This window comes from Amblyomma mixtum, chromosome 5 (assembly GCF_055824585.1).
Source record: "Amblyomma mixtum isolate Tamu chromosome 5, ASM5582458v1, whole genome shotgun sequence".
In the NCBI taxonomy this organism is placed as follows: domain Eukaryota; kingdom Metazoa; phylum Arthropoda; class Arachnida; order Ixodida; family Ixodidae; genus Amblyomma; species Amblyomma mixtum.
In genome coordinates, this window is record NC_143016.1 from 41,516,371 (window position 1) to 41,538,521 (window position 22,151).

Consider the following 22,151-nt stretch of genomic DNA (forward strand, 5'->3'; position numbering starts at 1 on the left):
GTTTCGCGTTTCGCCTCTATCGAAACGCGGCGAGCGTCTTAACTACTGAGCCACCGCGGTGGCTACCCTGGATGGTGGAAATTATTTCGGAGCTCTACACTGCGGCACCTCTTTCTCGTTGTTCTCTTACTCCCACCTTCCTCCCTTCCCTCATGGCGCGATTGAGGTGTCCACCGAGAAGTGAGACAGTTACTGCGCTTTTCATTTCATTAAAACCAAAGTTTATTTTGTCCTCGTGAAATGTTGTTGAAATAGTGTTTAATCTCTTTCGTGAATGGTTTACGTGTTGTGCAGCCGCGTGCAAGCGCTGAGGGAGAGTAAAATGTTCTGTGTTAATTACGTGGGCGGCCACCTCCCGTCCTCGTCCCGGCCAGGTTGCTCAGGAGACGCTGGCAGCACATCCGGTATCGGATTCAGTTTGTGTTACACGGGCGTTTTCAACGGCAGTTCAGTTAACCCTCAGTTGGGTATCTCAACTGTCGTTGAACTCAACTGGATTCGCTTGCTGTTACACGAGCACTTTGCGTTCAGTTCAGTTAGCATACTAGCCACGTGATGTTTCATCTAGAGCGGAGTGAAAATAAAGAAAAACAGAGTATACATTTTTTTTGTGTGTGTAGTAAATGATTGTCTTGTAGATATTCTTTTCTATAGCGGCAAATTTTGTGTATTTTCTTGCTTTTGGGCGAAAATTTGCGTGACGATGTCGGTTCGTAGCCAAGGCTATCCGATGTGGATCGGGTCGCTGGTAGTCGTCGTTTTTCTGTTTCCTCGCTTCGACTGCTCGACGCACGCGCTATGTCTACCTGTGTTTACAGCGTCTCCAGTTTTATTTGGAGTGTTTTCTCAGTCTGCTGCTTTGCGCATGCCGCAGTACACTGAGCCAAGGCAATCCACTACGGGAAATTTTGTTATCCGTTGGACGCCATCTTGTCAGTTGGCCGTTCAACTGGGACCCCCGATCTCAGTCGAAGTCAACTGCCGTTGAGATTTGAACGGCAGTTAGCGCTGCCGTGTAACACTGCTAACTGCCGTTCAGTTGAACTGACGGTCAACTGAACTGCCGTTGAAAACGCCCGTGTAACAGGGGTATAGCTGAGGGGGGTATCTGTTACAGCCAGCGTCGTCGCTTCAGCGGACGCGGTGGTTGCGACGCGCGTCTCTCCTTTCACTCTTTCCTCTCACATCTTTCAACTCTCTTCTGTCTGCGCGTGGCAACGGTTGTGGCTCAGCTTGGGCCCGTGGGCAGGTCCGTGCACTTTCAGTTTCGTCCTTCCTACAGTCGCATCAGCAACAGCAACAACATTCAGTTTGAAACAGACCACGTCGGTGGCGCATACCGCCGCCGTCCCTTTTGTGCCGAATCTACGAGGAAAGCCTTTGGCTTGTGTCTCGACTCCCTTGCTGCTTTCCCCATTCAAACACACGAGCAACGCATGAGACAATCTTTATATCCGCCCCGAATTTCGACATCAGCTTCTAGTATTCTTTTTTTTTATTATTGCTCTCATGGCTGAAGCATTACAGAGAAGAGTGGGTTGCAGCAAGGATTGTTTTGAAATTTCATACAAAGAGTTGCTTGAAGTCGTGGAATTTAAAATTCTTCAATTTCATTTCCACGCCTATCTAGCTCCGCAAAGAAAACGGTACTGAAATTGTCCAAGACATAAATCTGCCAAAGCGTCTTATGACGCGAATGAAGTTCGCATCTTTAAGTTGCCCGGTGCACGAGTTTGCTACGCTGGCTAACAAGTTGCCCAATAACGGCTCGAAATGTTATCAGCATTAAAATGTCGATCGTACAGCTTTTATACAGGTGCTGTGAATCTGTAATTCACAAATTCTGACATCTATTCTCGGTTCGCTGAGCTACTGGCTGGTAGGAATGAAATTTGAAGGTGGTTAAATTTTGCGATTTTCGGCATTTTTCCAAAATAAAACCACTGGGAAAAGAAGTCTCCCTATTTTAACTCCCAACAGTCGTTGAATCGGTCTCAACACGAAGTGCTTTATCCGGATAATTTAATCAGTGGCACCCATGTGGACCCCTTTCTTTGTCTCCACCTCTATAGGAAGCCTTGGAATCGCACATTCATTCAATTCCGGTGGACGATCGAGTACAATTTTGTGTCGTCACCAACGTTCGGTACACCTAGCTTTTTGTTTCCAAACGCTTGTTACACCACACCGGTGACCGAGGAGTTTTATGTCCGCCTCGCATGCGAGAGGTCCGGGGCTCGATCCCCAGTGCCGCCGGGTATACCCACCGGTAAATACAATGGGTGCAAGCTTTCCCCTGACCTGGTGCTCGGCTATCTGCTGAATGAAATGCTTGGAGATGGGTCTTTGACCACATCTTGTGTAGCGAAAGTACTTTGTGCCTGGCTCTCTTTGGCCAAAGCCGGCCTTGCGCAATTAAAAATCATCATCATCATCACCACTACCACCAAAATCTCATTCATGCGAACTTAGTCCTTACGCAGGTTGTCCGGATAAACCATGTTCTTGTAGCCACACTGTTGGGCCAGAAGTGATTGTAGTTTCCTTACGGCAGGCCAAGCCTGTCCGGAAGCTGCTCATGTGACAGGCGCCGCGTAGCGAAACGCTTGGGGCTATTTTTTTTTTAACTTGCAGTGACATCGCATGGGTGTTTTTGCTATTCGGTACCATCGAAACATGGCCGCCGCGATTCGATCCCTCGTGCTCAATAGTGGAACAGCGGGGGGAATTTTCAGCGTTCTTGACAATCTAATCTCTGGCTGCATTGTTCCTGCGCCCTTCAGTATACCTTCGTCGCCCGGAGTGCGCAGTTGTTGTTGAGTGATGCTTACTGATAGTTGCTGGGCAGTGCCTGGTGTTGATGATAAGAACATTAGGAAGGAATGCTCAGGATAAGGCGCAACAAACGTTTCTTTCGTATGCTTATTTACACACTCTGTCGCCGAAGCCAGGTTTTGAAGAGATTGAGGTCTGTCGTAAAGAGAGACGGGTCAGCGATTGCTGCTGTCTGACAAGTTGTCATGTATATCCTTGTCTGTTTGTGTGTGTGAGGGGGGGGGGGGTGGCGTCTAAGTTGTGTGTGATCAGAAAGACCGGACAAGAGCTGGCCCGATAACGCGCAGCAGTAGGAATGCTATGAGGAGATCGTGGTGTAGTCGGCGTCATTGACCGATTGCTCTCTGACGTCAAATACCACATGGACACCTTCTACCTGTGAGCTTGCGTCTGTTCTGTGACGCCATAGCTTCACGCCACACGCCCCGCACATTAGACTCACCTTGTGTACCAGAGCGCATGTTTCATCTCCATTTCACGTTTTCCCTGTGACCCGTAAAAAAAAAATACATGAAAACGATAGTGGAATATAAAGTGGGAGAAATCTGGCTGGACCGTCGTGTCGTATTAAATTGCGTTATTCAGCCGGAGCCGTTTGCTTATCGTCTGTAGCACTCGCCGAATAAAACTAACGCATTTATCATGTAAAGGGGCGCGTCGTGGTTTTGCCCTGATTATCGCTTTATATTGAGCATCATTGGGGTCATCTTTATCAGTGATCTTCCGGCGTGCACCGTTACGCGCCTTGGCAGTATTGTCGGTATTTGTTTCAAAGAAATGCACAGACAGATACTGAATGCTCGTCACTGCCTTCTCCAGTGTGATCCTGGTTCTACTGCAGGCTTCTTTTTTATTTTTATTTGCTCTTCATTGGTTCACATACCCTGAAAGCGATGGGAACGCATGAACAACAATTGAATTTATTATTTATTTACAAATACTGCTGTCTCTGAAAAGAGACATAGCAGGAGTGGGTAAATACATTAGTAAAAACAAATAACATGGGTAGCATAGAGATAGATAATACAGCAATACTAAAAACAGATCAACAGGTCAAATTGTCAGGCAACTGAACAACAAACTCTTCAATTGGCAATAAACGAATTGAGCCGTCCAATTCATTCCAAATTTCAACAGTTAGAGGGAAAAAAGAAAATTTAAAACAATCTATATGTGGTTTGAAGGGAACAATGTTTAATGGGTGGTTCCGTCGGGTTGCACGTGCGCTTGAGGACACAAATGTGAACGGTGCCTGAATGCCAGATGACGTGTGAACGATCTTGTGCAGCATAATGATGCGTTCACGTGTGCGCCTATGTTCTAAAGTTTGTAAAGATAAGCTGTGCACACGGGAAGAAAGTGAAAACTTACGATCGTACCGGCCGAAGATGAATCGTATTGCTTTTTTTTTTTAACTGATTCTAAGCGGTCAATGTCGCGCGCGTAATGAGGGGACCAGACAATTGAGGCGTACTCCAGGATGGGTCGAACTAGTGATTTGTAAGCAGTTAATTTGCTGACAGTTGTCAGTTAATGCTGACAGTTGTCCAACCGCGCTGGTTTAGAGACTTGCCAAACGCTTCACATGTCAGAAACCGGTGCATTGGCTGGCCCGGGATTTGGGCTGGGCGGACTGTAGCCTAACCGATTCCAGTGATTGTGATGTTGGCGCTGACGCGGAAATTGTCTGCCCGTGCTTTGACTCTAGGAGGCAGGCTTGTCGGTTGCTTCCATACTTTGTCGCATGAGAACATTGAAGGACGAGTGATTGGTTGACTCCGGGGAACCTTCTGGAGCAAAATTCGTCGTCGCTGATCTGTGAGAGTTCGGACGAAAGAAAAGGAGGCAATATTTCAGGCGAGGCTTCACCCGAAGTTTGCTGAAGGGACGAGGAAGCGCACAAATTTTCAGAGTCGCACAAAGGGCGTTCGCTCCAGTTGCCTCCTCTCCGCTCCATGGCGAGATAAAAGCGACCGAGGGCCGCACGGTGCAAGTGCAACTCTGCTACGGAGACGACCGAACCGCGGGTTCCAACCCGGCTGAGCGAGTGCTCCATTTCGGGCTAAGTTTGCGTAAGCATTCAGCGCTTTTTTTCTTGTTCAAACAGCACGATGTGGGCATCATTTGAAAGCTCTGTCAATGGATGCACACCGCTACTGTGCAGCTACATTATCAACTGCACAAGAGGTGGTATCGCAGATGACGAAGTCAGTAGCTTCGTTGATATTACCTACCTCAGAGAACAATTCTGAGGAGATTATTTTACTTAGGGGAGTTTTATTTGGCCTACGCGTAGAACACGTTTATCTAGTATCGTATGGTCTCAGAGTGTGCGTTCGTTGAATTGCATGTGATCGGCAGCCTTTTAAATATAGTAAAATTTCGCCAATTTGGGCATGAATCTGTGCTGTGTATCGAGGTGCACAGCATCTTTTTACCACTTCGGGCGGACAATACAGTAGCGCAGTGTGCGAAGTTTAATCAGCTTATCTTCATTAGTTCGTTTTGAATTGCCTTTCCAGTTGTAAGATTGTGAGGCAGCTTACAGAAGTCTTCAAATTGAAAAAAGTAATTAAAATCTAACTAATAAATATAAGCTGATTAAACTTTGCACACTGCACTATTGTCCGCCTTAAGTGGTAAAATATTGATGCGGTGCACCCCGATACACAGCACGACTTCATGCCCAAATTGACGAAATATTACTATTTTTAAAAGGCTGCCGATAAAATGCAGGTTAAAGAATGCAAATTTTGATACCATATGATAACAGATAAACATCTATACTATATGTAGGTCATATCAACAAAACTACCGACTTTGTCATTTGCAATATCACCTTTTGTGAAGTTGATATTGCAGCTACACTATAGTGGTATGCATCGATTGGCAGACTGTACATTAAGCTTTCGATGATGCCTACATTGTGCTGTTTGAACAAGAAAAAAACGCGCAGAATATTAGCTAGAACGTAGCCTAAAATGGAGCATTCGCTCAGCAGGAGCGGGACCCCAGCCTGGTAACGGAGAATGACGTGAGCATGACGTCAGTGCCGCAGTATCTGCGGACGCCATCGGCGAAGCAGAGGAACGCAGTGCGCATGCCGTTTTTGGATTGCGATTAAATGTTTCTAATGTCATCAGGCGAGTTAAAGTTTGCGTAGTCTTTAGCGGAAAGCTTTATTGGTTATAGAAGCGCTTTATTGGTATAATGTCTTTTTTTTTCTGCATTTAACGCGGCAATTAAGCGAGACCCCTCGATTGTCAACTGGTCATGCTGCTTCGGCGAAAACAATCTATACAGTCTTCCAGTCACTGTCGCTTGAATTGTAACTCTCAAACCTACGCCCTATTGCGTTTTTTTGTGCGGGTGAAGTTTTTAAGCGTGTGCTACTTGGACTGTGAGTACACACATTTCTAATAAGGTGTAGCGTAGATGGAAAGCGAGAACAATGAAGTCGCCTTTTTCCGCGCACTGACTTCTCCCCGTAGCAATTAACCCGTCAGTTTGTTCGTAATCAGTGGATGTAGTGAATGCAAGGCCGCTATGGTGCAGCAGTTGTCGTCCTATTCTCTTCGATTCTTGCCATCAGACTTATTCCACCGACAGCGAGAGCGCGGAGCGATCCAGAAAGAATGAGGTTGAACTGAGTTCGAATGAAATCTTTGTTAACCCCCCACACCCCCTTCCTCTCTTTGCGGATGACCAGATCCTTGCACGCATGCCGCAGTAAGGCCTGCAGTTACAGACACAGCCATGATGTTAGGGACTTAGGGAATTATGTTAGGGACATGTGCTCAGCGTTGTTTCATAAGAAACAGCGGCTCGTATTTGCATAAGCCTTTCTTTTTAGTCCAGGAAAATCATATTTCCGGAGCTAATTTCCGAACGTCTGATAGGAACTACGCGGTCATGCAAGTGTTCCATTAGAGCGTGGGTACATCCCATGCTCTCTCAGTAATGCTGGCCCCACAAGACACAAACAATGACGCCTAGCAGCTGTTCTCCTAAGGCATAATATTTTTACGGCAAAAGCCTGGCAGCAACGTCCGAAAGAAACTGAGCACGCCGATCCTTCTTGGACTGGTCGCGGCGTGGCGTATATAGATATCGTGATAATTATAGGTACCTGCCGATAGAACGGTTTTCAGAGCAGCCGGGAGGATAGCCATGCCGGCGGGACGAACGAGAGTCCATGTTTAGTGCAGTCAAAAGACCACGTTCAGTGCGCTTCGCGTGAAGGGCTGCACTTTGGCTTACACATACGCATGGCGTCACCGCTTGGGAACGCTGGAGTTGCTGGTTGGCATTTCTACGCAGCCTGTTACAGCACTAATGAACATGCCAAGTGATGCCAACCCCGTTCCGGCAAGTGACAACGCTCTTTCCGGTGGCTGTCTGGAAAGCGCATTTCATTGCCTGCGACGTGAGGCGCGCCTTAGTCGTTGGGAGTAGAACAGTTTTTGCTTCAGCTGGTCGCGCAGTGTCAACGTATCTTTCACACTAAGCGGGGTTTCGCTGTAAGTGGATTTACGGCATTCTTGTCTGTATGTGCCAAGAGGGCACAACAATGGTCGGCATCGCTGTCTCGCGTGGCCTCGATTGCGAGCGGCCGTCTGGGCAACATGAACGGGCGTCCGGTCGTGACGCGCAGGTCCCTGCGGCGCCTGGAGCACGGAGAGAGATGAAACGCGCGCGCGCCGGCGTTAATAGCGCGATGACGACGAGCCGTCTTCGCGCGAGGTTGGGTCGGAAGGCAGGAAACAAAGAAGCGGGACAAGTTCACGCCAATTTCCGGCCGACGAATGTCGGTGCGAGCGGCGCGCATGGCAACGGTGAAGCGCGAGACCCTGCGCTGCTTCCGTGGCTCGTGGAGACTGTGCAGCCATGGGGCGCGTTAAATTTTAACAGCGCCCATCCTGGCGATGGTAGAGCTTGAGGCAAGTCTCCATTGATAAAGCGTATTGCCAGGTTCGATCCTTGCCTCGCATGGTTGGTGACGGCAGGCCAGGAGGCTCGCGTACCGGTGCAGATTAATCCGGAGCGCTCCATTGCGCGTGCTTCCTGGCCCATAGTGGCGCTGTGACGCGTAAGAGCTATTAATGATAAATTACGGTCGGCAAGCTTTGACAAACGTTCAACGCTGGAGAAGACGGTGTATGGGTAGTGCGGGCTGCGAACAACGCGCGGCGAAAGCAATGCACGGGTGGATGGGAAGTGGAAAAAGTGCTTCCAAGTGACGGCCATCAAAATGGTCGCATTAGGAACATGTTCAAAGAGACGCTTTATTAGAAAATCAAACGCGGATCAAGAGAAAGCACAGGTAACAGGGGACGGCAGAGGCAGGTAGGCGGATGAGATAAGGGGGTTGTTTGCGGGTACAAGGTGGCCGCGTGCAGCTGGAACAGGACAATTGGAGAGATGTGGGAGAGGACTTTGTCATGGAGTAGACGTAATTAGGCTGATGACGAACCAAAATGTGCTCGAAAGTACTAATAGACAGAGAGCGTTTAGTAAGGGTCAAACCGAAATGTCGTCTTGGTAAACGATGGTCTTGCCATCTTCTGAGCACTTGAGGAACGAAGCGGGGAGGAAAGAGAGAAGAGGCGAAGATGAAATGCACGTCTGATGGAGTGGGCATACGCAGAGAGAGAGCGAGGTTTGCCATAAAGTTGGCGAAAAGTGAACAAATAAGTTTCGCAGTATCAAGTAAAGGGTTACATGTACTACAGTACTGTAGAGCACTATAGAGCATACTCTGTACTCCAGGGAAGGAAACATGTTGGGAAGTGTCCTCGTACTTCAGTAAGGCGTGTGTGGCCAGTTGTTGATGATGTCTGTGCAGCGTGTTGCTGCGGCCGAAATTCTCTTTTTCGTCCTTTACCAAGAATGGACAGTGCAGTTAAACCAAAGAGGCTGGTCTAGGGGCCTCGACACTGGCGGTAATGTTTTCTCAAAGCAAAGAGTGGTTGATGGTTTGGGAGCGTAATTGAAGCGGAAATAATACCTCTCTCTACCGACGGCAAGACAGGGCGCACCACCAGAACGCGTTGTCGAGGGACGAAGGAATCGATTGAGCAGTGCATAAGTTGCAGCAAATGCAAAGGTCAAGTTGACTGGCCAGCCGGTCGCACAGTTACATGTTCTCCGCCCCCGCAGGGGAATCTGCAACACGCAGATGATGGTGAGTTGCGACACCACGGTTTCCCGAGCATCCGTAGGGACATCCCCGCAGGGGGATGATGGTGAGCAGTGCGCCACCACGGACCAGAGCAGAGCATCCACGCTTAGCCGTGCATGATAGCTTCGTGTCCTGGGAAAAGGGGATCCTAGTGGTTGAGTCCAGGCAACACACCACTTTGTCCCCAGCTTACTGTAGACGGCACCTCCGGCCTGACCCGACCGGGTTAAATCGTCAGTCGCCTTTTCTTGTCCTCCCCTTCATCTCTCACTTTCCTATCCTTTTCTTAAATCTCTCCTGTCTCCTTCTGCCTGCTTGGATTTTGCCGTCTTCCATGCGGCGAGGGGTAACCTTGTGTGGCTAACCACCCTGCGTTACGCCATATTTGGTTATAGTTTGTGGGGATCGGGCTTCTGAGCGATCGGAGTGCGCGCCCGCTACTGCCGTTTGCTCGTTAGAGAGCCCCCCCCCCCCCCCCCCCCCCTCCTCCTCCCTGGATGCAGGCGGCCGTGTTGCTAGTCCTTTCCAAGGTAAGCTCTTGCAAGAACCGCTGTAAGAACCGCTCAAGAACCATTGGGTCACTCCGAGTGATAGTTGGGGGAAGTTGTTTCGGCGAGAAGCCCCGGGCAGGAAATGAACGGGCGGACGGCCACCGACTCGGGCAGCAGGAAGGTGCGTAGAGTTTGCTCCTGGGAGCCCCGGCCTTTGCCGGGGGACCAAGAACGCGGGTGGTTTAACGCGCGCACCTGCTTGAGTTCAGGCCCGGACCTCCCGAGTCCTATCGCCTGCCTGTGCTGTGCTCGCGCGCGCTCCAGATTCGGGAGGGCCTGATTCGGCTGGCTCTCCGTCATCGCCGGCCATTGCCGGTGACGACGAGCGGTGAGCCATCGACGGGCGACCTGTGTCGTCAAGATATGCTCCGCGCAAACCCCATCCTTCCTCTTGTTGTGTCGCGCGCGATTTAGCCCTTTGGTTGGCACATACATACGAGCCCTTTGGTAAGGCCTCGACGGAAACCATGCTGATTCGGAAATAAAAAAGAATTGGCGTCAAGGTGTGAAGCAATGGCTGAATACAGTACATGCTCTAGCAGTTTGCAAGATATACACGTCAAAGAAATGGGGCGGTAATTCGAAGGGTCAGAACGGCTGCCAGATTTGTGTACAGGAGTTACGGTGCTATTTTTCCAGTCACTTTGAATTGATGTTGTGGCGATAGACTGATTGAAAATTATCTGTAAAATCAAACTGAAAACCAGTTTGCTGCCTTTTAGAATTTTAGGCGATATGTTGTCGGGGCCTGGGCTGCTACAGATCTTAAGGTTATCTATTAGTTTCGCTATGCCTTCAGATGTGATTGTGACCGGCTGCATTTCGGAGAAGTTAAAACAAGGTTGGAAGGGAACGTCGGAAGTGGGTCCATAAGTGAACACAGAAGCGAAATACGAATTCATGACTTCAGCGCACTGGTTACCTGGTACATGCGAGCCATCAGAATTGGTCAATGACGTGTGGAGGGCAGCGTTTCGGGGTTAATATGCTCCAAATTTTTCGCGGTTTGTCGCGTAGAATAGTTAGAAGGTCTTGGTGGAAGAACTTTCGTTTGGAGCGCTTCAATTGGCCCGTGTATTCACGTAGCGCTTTAAAGTAGGAAGACCACTTCTGGGGAGAATCCGCTTGCTTAGCTTCACGAAAAGTACGCTTTTTTCTTCTGGCTAGTTTTCGTAATGAATTAGAAAACCAAGGCTTGCTGGCATCCCCTCGAATGCGCACCAGGGAAACGAACCTGTCGATGAGAGACAGTATTTTGTGTTTGAATAAGGACCAATTTTGTTCAACTGTTCTATAATTAGCGAGGGGACTAAAATGTTGAAGAAAGACATCTAGTTCTGTATTTATCTTGTTAAAATTGGCTTTGTTGTAGTCCCTGATGTACTTGGTTTCAGGTTGGCGATGTTGTAACGTAATGGAGAGGTCGAGTAAGAAAATGTTGTAATCGCTTACGCCCTTTATGCTTTGAACAGACTTAATTAACTCTGGATTAGAGACGAGAATCAAATCCAGAATGTTAGAACCGCGAGTTGGCACAGTGACCATCTGAGTGAAGTTGAACGTGAGAGCAAGGTCGACAAAGTTTTTTGATAGGGTGGATTTAGCAATCAAATTATTCCAGTCTATATCAGGGAAATTGAAGTCGCCGGACAATAAGTAGGTCGCACGAGGAAAGCGGGATTGCAAGTTTAAAATGACAGAGTGAAGTTCATCAGCGAAATAATTATCGCAGTCGGGTGCGCGGTAGCAAGAAATAAGTATTAGCGCGTTAGCCGGAAGTGAAACATGAAGGCAAAGGATTTCGTGATGACAGCTAGTTGCTATGCGCTGACAGACGAGTCTGGGATTCATAAATACCAGAACGCCTCCTCCTCGACGCCCTATACACGGTCAAGCCTATGGATGGTTTAGGTGACGATATTACTGAGAAGTTCGTGGTCCTGAATATCTGGGCTCAACCATGATTCAGTCATTATTGCGGTGTCAGTATCGTTATCTTCAAGAAATGTCTTCAGTGCTTCCTTTTTTGCATATGTAACTGCGAACGTTTGAGAGCATGGTAGATACTGTGTTAACAGTTGGCGCTTTTTGAGGGTTATGGCTGAGATGAGGTGCGTGTGAAACAATTGAAACACGTGCGCATTTGGATGGCTATGACAGTTCGACGACCGAATCGGACTCAGCTTTGTAGATGAACTGTTTGTTATCCATGACCAGTTTATCATAGCGGATCTTAAACTTGGATTCATACTGGGATGCGTATAAGTAAAGTTTTTTCCTAGCTAGGCGCACTCGTGCTGATAAGTCTTCTCTAATGGAAAAAGACGTGTCCTTCAATTCTGATGATGCGGCAAGGATTTTGGATTTATCTTTGAAGCGCAGAAATTTTACGATAATGGGACGATTCTTGGATGCCTGAAAGCGGCCCAACCTGTGTGCTCTTTCGATGTCGTCAGCTGTTACGGCAATGTTTAGTTTCTCCGATAAAAAAGTAACGATATGTGTTTCAGATTGAGCCCATGTTTCATTGTTGGAATCTTGAATCCCAAAGAATAGCAAATTTGATCGCCGCAGACGACTTTCCGCATCTTCGCACTTTTCCGTAAGAGTTCTGATTTCAGATGTCAGCTTGGCAACGTCGCCATGTGGGCTAAGGGATGTATTCGGCTCTGCGGCCTGAATCTTTTCTACTGTTTTTTCGAGGGTGTCAACGGGGGAGGAAAGGCCATTGACGAGACTTTCTATGTTATTCTGTGCGGCACGGATTAATGCTATTTCACTGAGTATTGTGCCCTGGGTTGACTCAAGGCGCGACAGAGTTTGCGATATTTGTTCAAGAGAAGTAGATGAATCGCAGGGTTGCCAGATGGCTCCGACCTCAGGTAGCCAAATTGGCCTCCGTAGTAGCCCAAACGTAGCCAAAAGCGACATTTTTGCGTAGCCCAAAAGTAGCCAAAAATATTTATTTTTGTGACGACATTTCATAAGCATATTGAGTTAATTTTCGGCAAGAATATTTACATATTAAATTTCTTTCCCGCACATGATGTCTGAGGGGGTGCGCACGGCGTGTTCTTTCTGTTGTTACGTTTCACATCCGTCATGCGCGCTAACCAGTGCGGCTAACCACGTGCGCTAACCAGGTCCTAAAGATGGGGCCGCAGTTCCACTTTGAAGGCGCGGCAGTAGGCCATATCACCTGAGGCGGGTGACGACAGCCAGTCCCCGCGCGGAGAAGAACGGCGGTGCTATATAACTCAATCGCAGCTCTAGTTTAGGAATATTTCACCTTTTAAACGCTCGCGCGCAGATTAGACACATCGACAGTGAAAATACCTCACTGTATACTTACGCAGCCTCACATTTCAATTTTATGCTTTGACAGAAAGTTTCTCACTGAGAGCGTCACCTCAAAGCATCTAGCATGCGCCTTCTTGAAGCTACATTCTTCGATATGCATGAGCTCAGAATGATTCAAGGATATATGCCATTAGATGATAATCTTTGTCGACTTTATCTTCAGTCTGACAGCGCGTTCACACTAATGAGAAAAACATATTACCCTTGAATTCCGGCTCCTTTTTCCATCTCTTTTTGTAGTTCCGGATATACATCGCCCACTTGCCCATTCTGAAAGTTGTCGTAGCGACGGATCTAATGCCACGTCATGCCACTAACTTCCGCCGCCTTCGTTAATTACAGTGTGTTCCGCGCCGCGCCGAAGGATGGCTCCATGGCTCCGCATGAGTGCACGCAGATTACGCAACGGACACGGCGCTCTCGCGTCGCTCGCAATGAATCTCGAGGCTGCACGTGTGCCGCTTGAGGCTGCAGAAAAAGCGTAGGCTCTTGTGAATGGCGCGCTTGCTGTGTCCACCACGAGAATAGGAAGAAACAGAAAAAGACCTTATTAATGCGTAAGCATTACTTGCCTCATGCGTATCTTCAGCAGAATGTGTCCGCAGAACCAGAATAAACAATACAAGAAAAGAACATGCCTGGCGGTAGGTTTCCAACCAGCCACCTACCGCAGCCGAAGCGGACGCCCAGACCACTAGGCCACGTCTACAGTTAACGGTTAACACGTGAGGATCACGAAACCAGGCAACAGAAGCGAAACAGTAGCATTTAATGCTTAGGCATTAGCACCATTTAGGGAGACTTCAGTTCTCTTAGTGTTTAACGCTCACATGTGCCGACGGCAACAGTCTAAATGTTCGGTGGCGCGCGCGCGCGGGTGGCGGATTAAGTGGAATCTATAGGCCGTCAAGTGTTTCCGGGGGGCAACTTTCACGTAGTGTCCCCTCTTTATAAAAGAAATCGAAAGGCCATGATCCTTGACCGCCTGAAACACATAAGTTTTCTCGAACACAGCGTTTACTAATTGTCATTTTGTAGCAGACGCGCTCAATTTCTTCTGCTGTAGCCTGCATTTTGATTCCAGCGTGCCTTTTATTTCTGTCACTGTATAATTGTAACAGAGCACATTATAACTACATTAACTTCTTTTTTCACGCATGAAAAAGATGTAGCCCAAAAGTAGCCACATAGCCAAAACGCAATTTCTGACGCCAACTCGGACAAAAAGTCGCCCAATTTGGCTATTAATAGCCCAATCTGGCAACCCTGATGAATCGCTGTTTGCAGGTCCGGGGTTCAGTTCCACGTCACCCGACATGATGAATAGGAACGAAAGGTCAAAGTATGATTGGCAGAGAGACCAAAGTAGGTGGTACATATGTTTACGTACACAGTTGCGCAGCTCGATGGGGCACGACACCGCGAGCAGAAAAGGATCGTTTGTGCGTGCACAAGTGGCGTTTGCCATGTTACTAACTTGGAAAAACAATGACGAGTGTTTGACCATGTTCCTCGCGGTGTCGTGCCCCAACTGGCCGTAGAACGGTGGCGCTTGAAGTAGTCGCGGCGGGTTGGCCGCACAGGAGGTAGCACCAGGTTGCCAGACGGAGTTCGTTCCGGCTAGGGATGGCGGAAGATTGCCGTCTGTGGGTCTGTTTTTGCTGGTTGAAGGCGGCGGTTGTACCGGCTCATGAGGCTGAAGCAGCAGTGGCTCTTTTGGATGGGCGAGGGTGCGGCTATGGTCCACAGCAGGGCTACCTGGAGAAACAATGACGAGTGTTTGACCATGTTCTTCGCGGTGTCGTGCCCCCATTCTCAGCGGTGTAGTACATCATTCTCGGCATTCTCAGCGGTGTAGTACATCAGAATTCAGATGGGACGTGCTAACTGGCAGGATGGTTAACTAATACTGAATAGTGAACTTAACTGATACCGTTAGGTTCCTTAATTATCCAGAGGCGTGTAGCCCACCGTAAGTAATATATCAGTTTTTAGAATTTCTAAAACGCGGTTATCCTCGACACTGTGGCCCAACAAATTTTACGTACATCGCGCCAAAATGCCCGCGCCTTCGAGAAGCTTGCCGGCAAAGCAACCTCTCCGATGCACGTAACTCGTAGAAATAACCAAAATTTGATGGGCCACAGCGCCGAGGGTAGCCGCATTTTCGAAATTCTAAAAACTGATATGGATATTACTTACGGTGGGCTACACGCCTCTCAGTAATAAATGAAGCTAACTGTATTAGTTAGGAAGTTAACTATTGAACATTAGTTAACCAGCCTGCTAGTTAGCACGTCTTAGCTATATTCTTATGTGCTATGCCGCTGAGAATGCTATGCGCAAAAAAACGCTTTTACAACTCAAAAAGCCTGTTTTTAAAAACTGTGTACAGCCTTAGGCGAAACACCTTGTATATCGGGGCAGCGGTTTTGTCGGTGGGGTGGCCGGTTTTGCCTTCGAGCGTTAATAACGAAAATATGGGCATGTCCTCTTGATACCAGCTGCTTACTCTAAGGGTGCACCGCCAGACGAAGCTGTTTACTTGTCTCTCATTCACTCTGGGAGCTTTTCCAACGGAGCTGTTGTTGTGTTCCCTTGCCCAGGCGACGAGTTCGTGTGGGTGGAGATCCAGGAGAAGACGTTCACCAACTGGGTGAACGAGCAGCTTCGGCCGGCGGGCGGCGGCGTCGTGGGCGACCTGCGCCGCGACCTGAGCGACGGCCTGCGGCTCATCGCGCTCGTCGAGGCGCTGCAGAAGCGCCGCCTGCGACGCATCGGCCGCCCCCAGAACCAGCACCAGTGCCTGGAGAACGTGCAGACGGCGCTCACGGCCATGGCGCAGGACAACATCAAGCTCGTCAACATCGGTGAGCATTTGTTTGTCTCTGTGGCGAGCAGTTGCCGCCGCGAGGCTACAACTGTACCTCAGCACTTGCTTGTGAGGTCACAGGTGCTTGTGACGTCACGCGCCATGACGGCGCGTCAAGCATAGCTTCCACGGAGCTGGAGGCGGTAAGCTATAGATTAGACAAGCCCGCGGGCTTTCACGATGGGCCTCGTTCACGCACGGGACGGCCGCTTTGACGCCGGTGCCAGCGAATACTTCGCTTCCACTCAAGAACCAAATTTACAACTTCTGCATCGAAAATGAATTGCGGAGCTTGGAAAAATACAAGCATGCGTCTCATGTTCTCATCGGGCGTAATCGTTGGTTGCATGCTTATGAGGAGTTTCCTTTTCATGTTGTCCGTACCTGTACCGCACACACTGCAACAGCGCCCGGATTGATGACGTTACACTTTTGAACCGCTTACGTAGCAGCTTTTTGCACACAGCTGCAAACACGCGGAGAACGCTCGCGCATCGTTTGACGGCCTGCGCAACTGGCCGCCGAGGTCCCCTGTAAGGGGAGGGTTTTAGGTTTTTGCGGGGCATACAGGTCTTAACACTAAATAATCCTTCACCTAGTGGAGCTTGTAGCTGGCGAGGCTACGAGAAGCCGATCGTCTTAACTGCGGGCGGCTATAAATGTTCCGTTAGGCCGCAGACATACAGTAGTCTGTGAGCCATGATCAAAAAGAAAAAAAAAAATCGGGGGGGGGGGGGGGGGGGGGGCACTTTGTTGACCTAAAGTGCGGTGAGGCGAAAAACTTAAGCGCGGTGTTGCTGCTGGTGTCACTGATGTGTGGTTAAGATGTTAAGCTTCGCCTCTAAGAGTTGGAACGCGACAGCGTCTTGCAACGCTGCCAGGGAGTCCACAGAACGTCATCACCCGTTCGGCTCTACGCCTTGCTCGTCGGTAAACTGGTTTTTGAGGAAACGAAATGTATCTGTGTCGCATACCTCGGTGGTCACCTGAAGGGAGGAAAACGGGAGTGAACGAAGACATTGTATTCACTAGACGCGCCTTTGTTCATTCCGAACTATCGAGCTGGCATGGCGGAGTGGTTAGCGTGCTCCTCTCGCACTCCGGAGACCCTGGTTCGATTCCCTAACTCGACCAATTTCCTACTCGGTTTTATTTATCTGGTCTGACTAGAGAGGTTAATTAGGCTAATTGGTTAATTAAGCAATTAACGAAACTCAGACCCATTTACTTGGAGCATCACTATAAGATCCCTTTAATTGGTTGCATGGTTACTAGGAGGAGGAGGTAAACTTTATTAAAGAAGAGGTCTTAGGCCCGGATTGGGGTCATGTTCCCCTCCCCGCGGTGAGCTCCTCTTCTAGGCCGGACGCCAGGTGGCCGACCGACGATGTCGTTCGGCGACCTCTTCGGCTCGCTCTGTGGCTCGAAGTTGAACCTCCGGGTCCGAGCTGAGTAGCGCGGCCTCCCACTGAGATTGGGTAGAGAGCTGCAGACTGTGCGATGGCTTGTCTTGAGTACATGAGTATAGGATGGCTTAAGCAAAAATACAACAAAAAGCTTAGAAACAAGATACTCACACTCACAGAAGAAATTCAACACCACTCCGCAGAAATCGCAAGGCAGCAATGGGACCATATATCTGCGAAAATGTAAATGGCAATCTAGGCACGAGAGAGACGTGGAATCTTCTGCGGCATCTCCTTGATCCGGAATCAAACAAAGCTACGACTCAAAGGGAAATCACCAAAATTTTAAACATGGACCCAGGCACGGATCAAGACATTATCAACACGCTACAGCAGAAATACTTCTGCACAACCCGAGAGACGCAGTCACTACCAGATTATAAATAAAATAACCACCTAACCCCCTCCTGGACGCTGACATAACAATAGCGGAAATAAGAGCAGCCCTCCATAAGATACGCACGACATCCGCCCCGGGAGAAGACGGCATTAACAATAAGACACTCAGAAACCTAGACGACGCTTCCATCACAGCCCTCACAGATTTTGCGAACGAGTGTTGGAGGGAGGGAAAACTCTCAGCGGCTTGGAAACATGTCAACTTTAAATTCATCCCAAAACCGGGCAAAAAGCTCGCGCTCGAAAACCTCAGACCTATTTCGCTTACATCTTGCATAGGAAAACTGATAGAGCACGTCATACTAGACAGACTCCAGTCTCACATGCACAAAGAGAATTTATATCCACACACTATGATTGGCTTTAGACCACATTTATCAACACAGGACACGATGCTCAGACTAGCAAACGAAGTCCTATCTCAGGAGCAAGAAAGGAGCACCAGGGCAATCCTAGCTCTAGATTTAACAAAAGCGTTTGATAACGTCAAACACAAAGCAATCCTAGAATCTCTTTCACCGTTGAATGTGGGCGAAAGAGCGTTTAACTATATCAAGGGCTTTCTCTCCGATAGAACGGCTAAAATTCAAATTGGCGCAATCAAATCCGACACCTTCAGTTTAGGAGACAGAGGAACGCCGCAAGGATCGGTCCTCTCCCCCTTCTTATTCAATATAACCCTCATCAAAATGGCACACGCACTCGCAAAAATCCCAGACCTAGAACACTCTTTGTACGCGGACGATATCACCCTTTGGACCACCAAGGGGAGTATCGCCACAATACAAGATACGCTACAACAAGCGGCAGATGTAGTAGTAGAGGAGGCACAAGCCGCAGGACTCACGTGTTCCCCCCAAAAATCTGAAGTCCTCATCCTACACCCAAAGCGTCAAAGGAAAAATAAAGCGCCTGAGATCAAAATCTACGCGGAAGGGGCAGCCATCCCAGAAGTGGAAACACTAAGAATCCTAGGAATGCTGATACAGTCTAACCAATAAAACGACACGTTAATTAAGAAACTGAGAAACACTGTCAACCAAATCTCCTTCCTCATCAGACGCATCGCGAATAGGCGAGGAGGAGTTAAAGAAGCCGAGACCAGGAGACTAATACAAGCCTTCGTTCTTAGCATAGTCAACTACACTACACCATACGTCACCCTCACAGTAAGAGAAAGAGACGACCTGGATTCTCTAATTAGACAATCCTACAAAATTGCGCTCAACCTCCCTCGTCATACTCCAAATGAAAAACTATTACAGTTAGGAATTCATAACACCTTAGCGGAATTGATAGAAGCACACCTCACCGCACAATATGAAAGACTATCAGGCACTGAAACGGGACGTTTCATCCTAAAGAAAGCAGGAATACAATATGAAGGAATCCGTACACACACCTTCGAAATTTTGCAAAAGGAAGGGCCCATTCAGCAGCCATCAAAATCTTACAAAAAATCTCCAATACCCGCCAGATAACATTGATCTGGGTCCCCGCCCATTCGGATCATCCTGGAAACGAGGCGGCGCACCAATTTGCCCGAGGATTCGTGGTTAACTGGGAGGTGCGCTACCCCGAGCTCAGGTCGGCCAAGGAGCGAATGACAACCTACAAAGAAATTACTACCCACTTTAAGAAAGAAAGACAGATCTTCCCAGAACCACATAAATCCCTGAGTAAAACACAACAAGTCAGTTGGCGGCAGCTCCAAACAGACACTTTCTTTAATCCGTACATGTACTCCATATGGTTCCCGGAGCAGTACAGCCCCGTCTGTTCTCTCTGTGGGCACCAAAATCAGACACACTGCATGATTACTAGCCAACATACAATTGGCCTCGTTTGAAATTCGCGGTCTGGGACGTCACGACCATTTCGACCAATTGAAAACACACCATGTGTTAGGCGCGGCGGCGGCGGCTCCTCGAGGAGCAGGGGGGTCCACGGACCACGCGACGAGCGGTTAGACATGGCGTAGTATTGCTTTCGCAATAAAATGCGAAAATGTAAATATTGCGCTCGGGAAGTTCAGCCTCATCGCCGCGCCGTCACAGGAGAGACTGGCTGCAGCTCATGCGGCTCGAGAGGTTCAGGAGGACCGAGATGTTCGCCCCATTTACGGCTGTCGACTTCGCGTACTGTGCGGCCACGGGGACAACCTTATCGGCGCGAGGAGCGACCGGAAGCATCGCTGACGTGTCCGGGCGCCCTTGCCCGATAAGCCGATACACGCTGCAGGGGCCGTGACTCACAGCCCTCGCGCGACTCCGGGGCGGCGTTCACCCGGTTCTTCAGAGGGTTTCTCCGAGATTTCTATGAGCATTGTGCTTTCGGGAGTACTGAGTTGTATACTGTGCATTCCCCGCAACGTTTCCAGACTGAAGAAATAAAGAATTGAAATATGCGACGTTACGTGTTCATGTAATCGCGCCAGTCGTTTTTGGAATTTCTCAAAGAAAGTTCGCCTCGCGCACTTTTGATAGCCAGCACACTCATGGCTGGCTAGCTGCTTCTTGGCAGGAGTGATCTGCTCATGAGGCTTATTTGGGCCGCGTGTAAGCAGCGCGGGCGGAGATCTGTGCTCGTGCGATTGTCTTCTGTCTAACATCGGCGGTCGTTATTTATACAGTCAAGAAAACTGAACTTCCTGGGCGGGGTAGGAAGTTTGCCATTGCATTCAGCCAGCTCATTCAAGCGCATGACATGCTGGGCTGCTTCTTATCTGCTTCGTGAGTAGTTCTGTTGACATGCTGGTGACGCATGCGTGCCGGCTGGGCCGTACTCCCTTCAAACGACGCCTTTGCTCACTTATACCGCAAGGAATGTCAGTCTTTGTCAGCCGAGGTGCGTTGCTGAAGAGTCTGCACGCGTCCGTAATCGGGTAAAAATTGGTAAATTGGTTTTTGAAGAGGGGAAATGGCGCAGTATCTGTCTCTCATATCTCCGTGGACACCTGAACCGCGCCGTAAGGGAAAGGAGGAAGGTGGGAGTGAAAGAAGAGAGAAAGAGGTGCCGTAGTGGAGGTCTCCGGAATAATGCCGTAGTGGCTCAGTGGTTAAAGCGCTTGTCTACCGAGCCGGAGTACCCGGGTTCAAACCCGACCGCGGCAGCCGCGTTTCGATGGAGGCGGAACGCAAAAGGCGCCCGTGGTGAGGCACCGAGGTGATGCCAAGTACGTTTATGGGCTGACGCTTTGCCGGGCTTTAGTATTGCACAAGTAGAAAGGCTGAAGCGCGTTGGCTTGTCGGTCGCGCCTTCTTGCATTCAGCTTGCGGTCTGGCATGTCGCCATGTGGAAAGGTTGCGGTAGGCCAAGAACGCGACATTTAAATGGAATGCGCAGCGTGTCAGGAATTATTGCCTCGGGGGCTGTGAGGCGGACCACGCTGTTGCGCACAAGTGGAGTAGAGAAAAAAAAGAAGCTGTGTGGGAGGAGGGGACAACACAAGGGCCCCTCTAGCGCCGAGAATGTACGCGATCCCAGCGGCTAATTTACCTGAGGCAGCCTCGAACATTAAGCGTTTCGCGATGACAGCTCGAATGCACGGTCGGCGCCATTTCTCGCAGAGCGAGAGAGACGAACGCCTATAAGATGGTCGGCGGCAGGCGACGCGTGCAGTGTGCGTACCATTACGCCGATGTCCCGAGTACATCCGTCGCCGCTCTTTCCTCGTAATGGAGGTCTCCTTGTCGGAGTCCGCCTTTTCTGCTCCTCCGTTTTCCGGCTTCCCTCGTCGGCCGGCGGTGTCCTTGCCCTTTCCGGTTCAGCTGCTGCTGCCTCCGGGCGCCGCCCGAGACGCACGCCATCAAGCTAGCTGCTCGGGATACCGCTGGCAGAGCCTCCTGCCTGGTTGTGTGCGGGCCTCCAATACCGTTTCGTAGCTTCGGTGTAATTATAGTTCGGCAATTTCGGTTTACCTACAGGCGTTCACTGTAGCTCGGGACTGTGGCAGGCCTGCGTGTAGTGGGCTGACGACGAAATTTGTCGCTGTGTCGGGGCCAATGCTTTCTTCGCAAGAGTGTTGCCAAAGCGTCCGCGCAGCGCAGTCGAGTGGTGCAGTCACGAGATTTTCGGGCCAGCAGCGGTTCTGCGTGTCCAAGATGTCTGCAACGACCCACGGGTTTGTGTGCAAGTAATCTACAGAACTACGCGCGCTTCTTCAGCAGATATTCGAGTCTGGCCTCTCCAGATTCGTGCCTTATAACAGACGGCACGCGGCTCGAATCGCTGACAGCCTTTTATTCCTCAGAGCAGTATTTTCCGAAGGCTCGTACCTCGACCTTGAGAACAATTGGCAGCGGCTTAGCTCAGCTAGGCCAGGATACAGAGTACGTAGCGAAAGCGTACCCTGTGCAGTTTCATCTACTGACATTTCGGTAGCGACACGCCTTCGTTGTCGTTCAGCAGCTTGGCGGCGTCTCTTCGCGAGACATTCCTCTCGTTCTTCGGGCGTCTCGGCCGCCCACTTAGCCTTTCTCGCCTCG

General features: G+C 49.4%; 2 protein-coding genes across 2 annotated transcripts in view; one reads left to right on the forward strand and one right to left on the reverse strand.

Moving 5' to 3' along the window:
* The window catches only part of Wdr24 (WD repeat domain 24), a 74,644-nt gene extending 53,167 nt beyond the window's left edge, over positions 1-21,477 (reverse strand). Inside the window, exon 1 of the mRNA XM_089544171.1 lies at positions 21,295-21,477. The gene's annotated coding sequence lies outside the window, so the exon portion shown is untranslated. The remainder of the gene's footprint in view (positions 1-21,294) is intronic.
* The window catches only part of jbug (filamin-type immunoglobulin domains fbug), a 183,161-nt gene that overhangs the window by 2,485 nt on the left and 158,525 nt on the right, over positions 1-22,151 (forward strand). The window contains exon 2 of the mRNA XM_089544168.1: positions 15,534-15,797. Coding sequence (XP_089400294.1) covers positions 15,534-15,797 — 264 coding nt within the window. The remainder of the gene's footprint in view (positions 1-15,533; positions 15,798-22,151) is intronic.